This window comes from Lipotes vexillifer, unplaced genomic scaffold, assembly GCF_000442215.2.
Source record: "Lipotes vexillifer unplaced genomic scaffold, Lipotes_vexillifer_v1.1 scaffold285, whole genome shotgun sequence".
NCBI lineage: Eukaryota > Metazoa > Chordata > Mammalia > Artiodactyla > Lipotidae > Lipotes > Lipotes vexillifer.
The window spans coordinates 597,146-608,653 of NW_006788807.1; the positions used below are offsets into that span (position 1 = coordinate 597,146).

Below are 11,508 nucleotides of genomic sequence, written 5' to 3' on the forward strand. Positions count from 1 at the left end.
CCCCGGTGGGGAATGCTCACAGGGGCACAGCTGAGGCGACGTCATACACAAACAACATGACCAAAGTCAGCGAGTGCCCGAGGGGTCCCCCTGGCTTCAGTGACAGCACAGCCAGGCTGGGACGGGCTAGCGTCCCCCGTGTGATCATCTCACCACCCCAGGACAGCACAGTGCCTCTGAAGGAAGCACCGCAGGAACCCTTAACCGTGATCACATTTCTCACACTTTAAACGGGACAGAATATCTCTCCCCAAGAACATCAGTTTGGACCTTCCTGGCTCAACAGGCTGTCGGGCAAAGGACAGCGCACCTGCCAGTCTTAGTTGACCGTGGAGTCCAAGGTGTGGGCAAAGGCCTGTCCAGAAAGGGCTGGACAGTGACTCAGCCGAAGGGGCGCCCACTACTGACACCACTGCCCACGCCGCTCTCAGGTCAGGTGAGATCAGGACCCGCGGTGAAGCGAGCACCTGCTGCTGGGGGTCTACTGACGGCCCTTCTCCGCGAGCATGTGTGCCCTCTGTGAAGGGGTGCACTCACATCAGCGTCGCAGCCGCAGGAAGAACGCATGTTTACACTCTGCGCTCTCCAAGGGGTAATATTTATCGTAAAAATCTAAAACATATTCTTCAGTCTTGAATCCAAACTTCTGGTAGAGCAGCATAGCAGGGTTGCTCGCTGAGACGTGAAGGGTTACGTCCTTGCCCATGCAGGTCTGCCGAAAGAGTGGAAAAACAGAAGGTGAAAATGAAAAAGCCGGAGGGGAAATGAGTGGGTGAAGTAACTTTTAAGTGTAGGCAGTCAGTTACAGAAACCAGAGACACTGGGGTCTGAAGCTGAGACACTGCAGCACCAGCAACAGCAGGAAACCTGACCCTTCTCTGCCGCCACCAAAACACTGCGCCGAAACGTTCAAGACCAAGGAAACAGACGGTAAGCTGGGTGTGTTCTTTTTCTCTTTGGAGCAAAGAGCCAACAGGGATATTTCACTGTCAATTGTTTTATATTCAGTTGCATTTAAATACATCAAGCATATCAATACCAACATCACAACAATCTTGAAGAAACAGAGGACAAGACGAGACATTCTGCTTTTAAAAACTAGACGTCATCCTGCAAGGGAATCGTAAAAATTCCCTGCCTAGACCTTGTAGAAATGTTAAATTATGTAGCCAGATATGAAATATTAAGACTTCTGTTTAATTATATAACTTGAATACCTTATACAGACATTCTGAATCCCAAAGACACTCTCTCATCACTCCCAAACTTCTCAGAACTGAGGTTTCTGCATTTAGCATGGGCCTAATCCTAGGGGAAGAGAGTGATGCTTGCTCCGTCAAGTCTAGGCAAGTTCTTAGATTCTTTAATTAGCTACACAGAAGAAAGTACCCTGAAAGTCACATAAACTCAGAACTTGCTCTTTAATGAGGAGGCACTGAGATCCTGGACTTGATGAGCTCCTGAGATTTTACAATCCCAGGTCAAAGGCAGACAGATACCTTCTCTTCCCTGCTTCCCTCACATTCTGCATCCAAAGGCATTTTTAGGACAAGAAAGAACTACAAGCACACCAAGGACAATAGTCCTCTTTACGCTGCAAGTTGGCACAGTCCCAGCAGCGCCATCGCTGAGCACAGCTGACCGTCTGGGTGGTACTGTGCCTGGGCCGGGGTTTATGGTCTGGCCGGGGGCCAGGCACCCACATACAAAGACGGGCACTCCTCCTCCCAGCCAGGGAGGCTCAGTAAGGATCGAGTGTGCCACCAGAACATCACCCCTGCCCTATCCACTGGCCCTTGCTGGTGAAGGAGGAGGCAGGAGCCCGTGGCCATCCTGCCAGGAGAGGGTGGACAGGGGGAGGTCGGCCCTGCGCACAGGGGTGGTGAGGGCAGGGTGTGGCGGGGATAATGGAGACAGCCTCACACTAACTGCCAAGAGAGGAGAGGGCAACGCAATTCCTCGACGGAGGGTTCTCAAGGTTCTCACCAACATCTGGGAATTACTGAGCAACTTTCATTAAAAACTGGGAAAAAAAAACAACACTGAATCATCTCCATCTTCTATTTAAAAAGAATCTTGCCCACGTGATACACAATGCTCCACACCCAATGGTTTCTAAATAAGCTACCAGATGAATTCTGGGGGGAAAAAAAATCCTTGCATGTTTTTCTGGTGTTAGTATATAAATATATGGTCTATTTTCCTCAAAGGTGATACAGATATATCAAAGAATGAATTACTGAGAAGGTTCACAGCACCAGTAAAATTAAAAACAAGCAGCATTAACAGAATGCACATCCCACTGATTGATAGTCTGGCTAAAATGTTTAAAAATACTTAAGAACTAAAAGTCACTTCTCACTTCCACTTCTCAGAGTCACCGCGGTGGTGATTCCAAGAGCAGCAGCAGTTACGATACGGACGATACAAGCGCTTTAGGCTCCCACTTGTGGTACTTTCCTCATTTCATTTACTACACATGGTCACAAACTGATTTCTTTGAAACCTGGGTCTGAGGAGTGACCCTCTTTTAGAGGGTGAAGGCGTCTCTCTGGGTGTTAATAACCTCGTGAGCGACACAGACCGGCTCCTCTTCACTGGTGTCGCCTCGCGCTGGCCGCCTCCTCCTCCAAGCCTTTCAAGGAAGCCCAGAGGCAGGTGGGCAGACAGTGAGCAGAGACAACATACCTGAATCAGATGATAAATCATGAAAGTCGCGATCCCTGCCCTCCTCCACTCAGGATGGACAAACAGAAATGAGATGTACGCTTCGTTGTACTTCACATCGGGGACCATGAAGCCAAAGGCAACGATGACTTTCTTATAGAGGACAACGACGCTGAAGTCCGGGTACTGCAGGCACTCGGAGAGGTCAACGCCTACGGAGAGAGGCCAGCAGGGTCAGCCCAGGCTCGGGGGCTAGTGAGCAACAGGCCACTCAGTCTGTGCTTTCAGCTGCATCTGCGTGCTAAAACACCCAAACTGGAGACAGAGACATTACCATAGACACCACACATTCAGATCATAAAAATAAAAAAGTGAATTTTAGAAAATATCAAAATTAGCATCGCCTGGTCTACGTACATATGTTAAAAGAAGAGAAGCAGGACAGGGTGGGTAGGAGAGAGCACACAAGCTCAGAACTGGACGCACCTAGCATTGCACTCGGCCTCCGGGGCCGCAAGTGCCAGCTGGCGCATCCCTAAGCGCTGTGCCTCGGTATCTGCCTTGGGTAAGATGAGAGATACCCAGACCCCAGGGGGCTGAGGAAAGATCCCGAGACCACCCGTACACAGACAACTGACAAGCTCTTTAGTACAAATGCCACATTTTACAATAAAGGAGTAAAATATAACATAAATCCATGTTTAACGTTTGGAAGGCACCCAGTGTAGGGGCAGGAAGTAGCAGACACTCGCAGAATGCTCCTTTCAGCCCCATCCCAGCCCCCACCACTTGCACTGTGACATCCTGACAAAATCTCATCCAGCTTCTAGAAGACACATATTATTTCCTTTACATTCCAAAGCAGTGCAGTAAAACAGATCCACAAAGAGCGTGTTTATATTTAGCAATGAAACTGTGTTCCTTTGATCAATGGCTTCAGAGACAATATGTTAAGGCTGATAAAATCACGAACCACGTTGGATTTATTCTTATTTTCAAAGTCTGTGGTTGGGGTATCTGGCTTTTTTCTTTTTTTCTGGTGGTATGCGGGTCTCTCCTGTTGTGGCCTCTCCCGTTGCGGAGCACAGGTCCCGGACGCGCAGGCTCAGCGGCCATGGCTCACGGGCCCAGCCGCTCCGCAGCATGTGGGATCTTCCCGGACCAGGGCACGAACCTGTATCCCCTGCATCGACAGGCAGGCTCTCAACCACTGCGCCACCAGGGAAGCCCAAGGGGTATTTGGCTTTTTAAAAACAACTTTTGGGACTTCTCTGGTGGCGCAGTGGTTGAGAGTCCACCTGCCGATGCAGGGGACACGGGTTCGTGCTCCGGTCCAGGAGGATCCCACATGCTGCGGAGTGGCTGGGCCCGTGAGCCATCGCCGCTGAGCCTGCGCGTCCGGGACCTGTGCTCCGCAACGGGAGAGGCCACAACAGTGAGAGGCCCGCGTACCGCAAAAATAAATAAATAAATCATCAATCAATCAATCTGCCTGCCAATGCAGGGGACACGGGTTCGAGCCCTGGTCTGCGAAGATCCCACATGCCGCTGAGCCCGTGTGCCACAACTACTGAGCCTGCACTCTACAGCCCGTGAGCCACAACTACTGAAGCCCACGCACCTAAAGCCTGTGCTCTGCAACAGGAGAAGCCACTGAAATGAGAAGGCCGCACACCACAACAAAGAGCAGCCCGCATGCGGCAACGAAGACCCAGCACAGCCAGAAATAAATTAATTAATAAAAATAAATAAATAAAAACAACTTTTGGCTGTGCTAACACTCTCAAAAGGACCAGCTAAATAAACAAAGCACACAGAATTATTAAGCAAAAATCACAAATGTCCAAATACGCCCAAGCTACCAGCCTGTGTGGTACTGATGGACATTACCTGGGATCTAGACACATGTGGAAGCAAAAGAGGGTGAATCATTTATTCTGGAACCAGAGACAAACAGGGAAGAAGAACAAACAAAAACACTGCTTATTACTTTAACTGTTGGCTTCTTCTTGACCTTAGGAAAGACAGAGATGTTTATATTTTAATAGTTCTATGTTAGTAGAGACAAACTGAATGAAATCATATAAGGTTTTGGGGGCCACACGACATACACTAATTTTAAAAACTGCTAAAATGAATGACACAGAAAATGGATCTGCCTAGTTCGGGAGAGGAGAACATACCAGGCCAGAAAAACTCCTGACACATGGAGTTTATCGTCGGGATGTGATTTGGCCGGACATAGCAGTAATCAAGAGGTGCGTCCGGCTCTGGCGTCCAGTGAGGGTCACTCCTGTGCAGGTGGGAACGAATCTGGGACAGCAGCTGCAGTTTGGGTGGCTTTGTTTCATAATCACGCCTCCAGAACCCAGAAAATAAACAAACTGAAGTCAAGAAAAATACCCATTATTCCCAGCCATTTGATTCACAAAACTCTTTGATCTGCTTGAAATTTTAAATTAATTTGCACTACTTTATACGGCAGCTGACTTAACAGCTACAATACACTTCTCGTATGAAATTTAAAATTCATTCTATCAACATTCGTCAGACCCAACCCCTCAGTACCTGCCAGGAACTCTACTAGTGCTGGTAAGCCTTGACGACCAGAATGGGGAAACAGAAACAGCATCCTAATTCAACGCTCTGAGTGCTGGGTCACAGGACAGAGCCCAGGAGAGGAAGGCCCAACCCTGCCAGGACAGCTGGGGACCAGGAGCTGGAGGAGGCTTGCATGCTGCTTCCCCGCGTCTGCCCGGGAGGGTGGGGCTGTGCCAGGTGGACCACATGACTGGGGGCTGCAGAGCAAGCATGGTCAGCAGAGACAACTATCAATCACGCACAGCCCAGCGCTGGGGCCTCTCCAGCCAGCTCGGCGTCCAGGGCGCTGCCTACACAAGAAGACTCATCAGCAGTCCACATACAGGCCCGACTGAGACATCATCCCATTTTTTCATTTCACAGACTAAATATATATACAACTTTGAAATTTAAAACAAAACAATGAGTATGATAATCATAATGAAATCTAACAGAGTTAACTTATCCTTGCCTTTTATGTTTCATTCAAAGGACCATCCTTTCTGCAAAAATGTACAGTTGAAACAAGCCAAGGATGAGACTGGACAGAGCACAGACTCGGTCCTTGCTGATGCCGGCTCACAGGTCTTGGTCTTTATGCGTTCCAATGGGGGAACACGGCTTGAAAACCACTAACATTACTCCCCGCGACACACTCGACATCACAGCTCTTCTCTGTATACCTGATGTAAGGCTTTAGGATCCGAGAAGTGTAAGGGCTGACAATGCTCTGGTCCACAGCCATATCTTCCGACCCCACCAAACGGTACAAAAACTTCGTGGTCTGGTGCCGAAATCCTTTCCTGGTTGGCAAGGCAGTCTATGAGAAAGACATGCTAGTTATATAAAAATAAAATTACTCAAAGGATTGGTTTAATTTCCACAGATAAGTAGTACTTTCAACATTTTTATGTGTCAGAAAGTAAGTCTTTCCACAGGACTTAACTGGAAAGCTCAAGGTTCAATACAAACTTCATAGGTACCTTCACATAAAAGTGGATATGAAAAACTAATCCCGGTTTAATAGTTTAAAAGCAAAATAACTTTTAAAATTTTAAAGTTTTGTAAAGATTTTAAAAGAGATTTAGACAGGTCAAATGCAGAATTGATCCCTGGATTTACAGCCTCTCCAGGTTTCATGTTGTCTATAAAGGCACAGTCAATCCACTCATCAGATGTTCACCAGTCCAAGCATCAGAGGGGAGGGGTAACACACATAGGCCTCCTGTCTCATGTGTGGTCTCTGTTATCACAGGGGCATGGGGGTCAATCACTGCTGCATCTGTATGTGGATCTATTACAATATGTCTCTACCAAGTAAATCTGACAAAAGTAGGACTGATGCGGATTATCATCCCTAAAACGCAGCATGAGTGGAGAGGCCCGACCAGAGGGTCAAGGGGGACGCAGTCCTGCTCCTCCAGAGGATGTCCCCACAGAAGGGCTGCAGACGTCTGCTCTCCAGACACTGCTGCTCCAGGGCCCTCGGTCATGTCGTACCAGAACATGAAAATTAGGGTTTTATAGCAAAGAGCTCAGATGGAAAGATTAAAAGGCACATTTATAAAGTGGTTTGCCAAGGGTTCGATGAAGTTTAGAAACCTGAGTTGTTTTTGTAGAAACAGCTTGCTCTTAGCATAGAAAATAACTTTGTTGGAAGAAGAGCAAGAACTCTTTCCTTAATAATTTGCTCTGATTACTTTCCCAAACCGGACACCAAAACTTTCAAAGGCCAACTCTGAAATTCTTCCAGGACTTTGCATTTCAAAGTGAAATTCAAAGTTGTGGTATACAGTTTCCAAATATGGCCCAATGCTTCCTCCTGTGCCTGAAGGTGCAAGTGTCTCCCCACATGGAAAGGCGGAGTCAATGTCCCCTCCCCTGGAATCTGGCGAGCCTGGGAGAGGCTGGACCAGTCAGAACATGGCATAAAGTAACATTCTGGGACTTCTGAGCCCAGGCCATAAGGGAGCCGGCGGCTTCCACTTCCTCCCTCTTCGAGCCCAGCTGCCACGGTGCCCAGGCGCAACCACTGAAGGGCTGGCGGCCACACGGAGACAGGCTCTGGAGGACCCAGCTCCCAGCTGAGTGGAGCCACAGGGTGCCCCTTTCTTCAGCACATGAAGAACACCCAGCTGAGCCAGTCAACCCACAGACTCAGAAGAAGAATTAAATAGTTACTGTTTTGTGTGTGTGCGTGGTACGCGGGCCTCTCACTGCTGTGGCCTCTCCCGCTGCGGAGCACAGGCTCCGGACGCGCAGGCTCAGCGGCCATGGCTCACGGGCCCAGCTGCTCCGCGGCATGTGGGATCTTCCCGGACCGGGGCACGAACCTGTGTCCCCTGCATCGGCAGGCGGACTCCCAACCACTGTGCCACCAGGGAAGCCCAATAGTTACTGTTTTAAGTCACTAAGTTTTGGGCTGGTTTGTAACGCAGCAGAGATTACAGCAGCCCCTGAGCCCATGAAACAGCATCAGGTTAAATGGGAAGGTGAGGTCTGTGAAAGCCCTGGATGCACAGTCCCCACCCCTTTCCCCTCCCTTGCTTCCACACCAGTTTAAACATCCTCAGCTTCTGCCTGGAACACTACTCTAGAATCTACTCCTGGTGAAGGTGCTGTGAAAACTGTTGAAATGACAACAAAGGACTTAGAATATTGCAACTTAGTTGACAAAGCAGCAGCTGCAGGGTTTAAGACGACTGACTCCAATTTTGAAAGAAGTTCTAACTGGATAAAATGCTATCCAACAGCACTTCATGCTACAGAGAAATTGTTCATGAAAGGAAGGGTCAATCAGTAAGGCAGACTTCACTGTTGACTGATTTTAAGAAACTGCCACAGTCACTATGATCAGTCCACAGCCATCAACATCAAGGCAAGACTCTCCACCAGCAAAAAGATTACAACTCACTGAAGGCTCACATGATGGTTAGTATTTTTTAGGAATAAAGTATCTTTTTTAAAAAAGAATAAATTTATTTCTTTTATTTATTTTTATTTTTGGCTGCACTGGGTCTTCATTGCTGCATGAAGGCTTTTCTCTATTTGTGGCAAGCAGGGGTTACTCTTTGTTGTGGTGTACAGACTTCTCATTGCGGTGGCTTCTCTTCTTGCAGAGCATGGGCTCTAGGCACACGGGCTTCAGTAGTTGTGGCGCAAGGGCTTAGCCCTGCACCAGGGCTCGAACCCGTGACCCCTGCATTGGCAGGCGGATTCTTGACCACTGCACCTCCAGGGGAGCCCCCGGAATACGGGATCTTTTAATTAAGGTATATATTGGATTTTTAGAGATAATACTATTACACACCTGTTAGACTACACTATACTGTAAACATAACTTTTACATGCATTGGGAAACCAAAATATTCACGTGACCCTCTCTGTTGCAATATTTGCTTTAATGAAGTGGTCTGGAACTGAACCCGAAATACCTCTGAGGTCTGCCTGTAAGCACTCAACAAACAATGTTAAGGATAGGTCTCTTCAAAAAACCAAATGAAAAGATAAAGAAGTAATGGCGTCAACATTCATATTAGGAGTCCAGAAGGGGAGGAAAAAAAATAAAGGAGGAATGTATTTAAAGAGCATGATGAGGAATTTCCCAAAATAAAGAAGCATGAGTTTCCCTTCTGGTTCCAGTCCTGCACGTAAGGAGCTCGGAAGTCCTCACTCCACCATGACAAGGAAAAGGCTGCACAAGCTGAAAATCAACAACTCTTCTCCGACCCATCAGAGAAGTAAGGTCACAGGGCAAACCACCGCCTCGCAGACTGGAGACAGACAAGTGGATACAGAGGTTCACAACCTACTGGAGTAAGAAGCCTCGGGAAGCAGTGCCGGGAGGGAAAACCTTACCTGCAATTGATGAACTGCTGGAGGCTCAGCGGGGACAAGTCTGAGAGAACAGAGACCAGGGAGGCCCCACACTTGCATGAGTTCTACCTCTAGGAGGCTCTACCAGGTGCTCACTGTGAAGATCAAAGAAACATCTCCTCCTGCTGCCACTGGCAGCAGCTCATTTTGAACTGTCAGGGCATCTGTGCTCCTTAACAAGGCTGCCCTCAGGCAAAACTCTTCTGCCAGAGCCTAACCTACCTGAGGGAAGGGAATAGCCAGCCCCTGCCCCCTCTAGCCACCCTGTCCCACCTAACTGGGGAGGAAAACTGAGAAGCCCTTGTGGAGTCTCAGCCCAGGGGCACACGCTCACTTAGAGACCGAGGACCAATCCGAGGACTGTAGAACACCTCCCCACCACATCACTAATGGCCTATTCCCACAGTGCCTTGTACCCAGGACACCATCCTTGGCTGTCAACAAAAAATTACAAGGCAAGGGCTTCCCTGGTGGCGCAGTGGTTGAGAGTCCGCCTGCTGATGCAGGGGACGCGGGTTCGTGCCCCGGTCCGGGAGGATCCCACGTGCCGCGGAGCGGCTGGGCCCGTGAGACATGGCCGCTGGGCCTGCGCGTCCGGAGCCTGTGCTCCGCAGCGGGAGAGGTCGCGGCGGTGAGAGGCCCGCGTATCGCAAAAAAAAAAAACAAAAAAATTTAAAAAATTACAAGGCAAGCTAAAAGGCAAAAACACAGTTTGAAGAGACAGAAGCATCAGAACCAGACTCATATATGGCAGAGATGTTGGAATTACTGAACTGGGAATAACTATGATTAGCATGTTAAGGGCTCTAATGAACAAAGTAGAGGACATGAAAGAACAGATGGGTAATTTAAGCAGAGATGGAATTTCTAAGAAAGAATAAAAAAGAAATGTTAAGATTAAAACCACTGTAGCAGAAATGAAGAACGGCTTTGATGGGCTCATTGGTAGACCGGACGTGGCTGAGGAAAGACTTCTTGAGCTTGAAGACATGTCAACAGAAAAGCTGCCAAAACTGAAAAGCAAAGGGAAGAAAGACAGAACGGAACAGAATATCCAAAAACTGTGGTAAAACTACAAAACGTGTCATATATGTATAATGGAAATAGCAGAAGGAGGAAAAAGGAACAGAAGAAACACCTGAAGCAATAACAACTGAGAATTCCCCCAAGTTAATGAGACACCAAACCAAAACCACAGTCCCAAGGAGCTCACAGAACAAGGAGGATAAACGCCAAGAAGCATGTCAGACATGTGTAACTGAAAAAGAAGAGGTGCCAAGCAAGATAAATGAGAGCAAAAAACACTTGAAACGCATGAACACAAGTCAAGATCAAAAACAAAGAGAAAACTCGGAAAGCTTCCAGGACATGGGACAATAAAAAAGGAGGCCACCTACAAAGAAACAAGAGTAAGCCTGACATTGTGGCTCCAGGAACGACACCACAGCAAGACGATGATGGAGTAATAATGCTAAAACGTTAAAAGAAAAAACAAAATGACAATTTTATATCCAACTATGTTAGCATTTAAATGCAAGAGTGAAGTGAAGATCTTCTGAGGCATACTGGTTTAAAAATTAACCTCAGGGCTTCCCTGGTGGCGCAGTGGTTGAGAGTCCGCCTGCCGATGCAGGGGACATGGGTTTGTGCCCCGGTCTAGGAAGATCCCACATGCCGCGGAGTGGCTAGGCCCGTGAGCCATGACCGTTGAGCCTGCGCATCCGGAGCCTGTGCTCCGCAACGGGAGAGGCCGCAACAGTGAGAGGCCCGCGTACAGCAAAAAAAAAAAAAAAAAAAAAAAATTAACCTCAAAAAGACCATATTTTAAAGAACTATCAGAGGAAGTACTCTAGCAAGAAGTTAACCCAGAAGAAGCAATGGGAAGTGAGACTGAGTGAACACTTTAGTGAGATTTACTGGTACCTAAACAAGCAGCACAAAAGAAAAAAGGCAAAGGAGAGCACGCAAAAGGTATTTTTTTGTTTGCAGGGTGAAGAGCACATGATAATATTAAAAAATTAAGAGAATAATCAATACATGTCTTAAGTTAGGACCTATAAAAAGAATAAAAATAGAACATACAATTTTCTTTATAGAAAAGATTCAACATCACATAGACTATTTTCTTTGACTGCAATATAATTTGACTAGAAATTACATCAATTACTAAAAGACACTGTAAAAATTCTCATGTATCTAAGAAAACTACGAGTAATTTACCACTAAATAACTCTTGGGTTAAAGAGAAAATGCTGAGAAAAATTACAAAACACAAAGTACTGACTGATAAAAAATCACATCATTTCAAAGGTCATGAGTCATGGCTAAAATATCATAGAGACAGTTATAGCTATGGATATATTGATCGGGAGACAAGAAAGAGAA

The 11,508-nt window shown here is 47.2% G+C and overlaps 1 protein-coding gene across 1 annotated transcript in view; it reads right to left on the reverse strand.

Moving 5' to 3' along the window:
- Nucleotides 1-538: 538 nt before the first annotated feature.
- Nucleotides 539-11,508, reverse strand: part of KAT14 (lysine acetyltransferase 14) — a 40,351-nt gene continuing 29,381 nt past the window's right edge. Inside the window, exons 7-10 of the mRNA XM_007461783.1 lie at nucleotides 5,931-6,067; nucleotides 4,851-5,026; nucleotides 2,689-2,879; nucleotides 539-712 (exon numbers count right to left, since the gene is read on the reverse strand). Coding sequence (XP_007461845.1) covers nucleotides 539-712; nucleotides 2,689-2,879; nucleotides 4,851-5,026; nucleotides 5,931-6,067 — 678 coding nt within the window. The remainder of the gene's footprint in view (nucleotides 713-2,688; nucleotides 2,880-4,850; nucleotides 5,027-5,930; nucleotides 6,068-11,508) is intronic.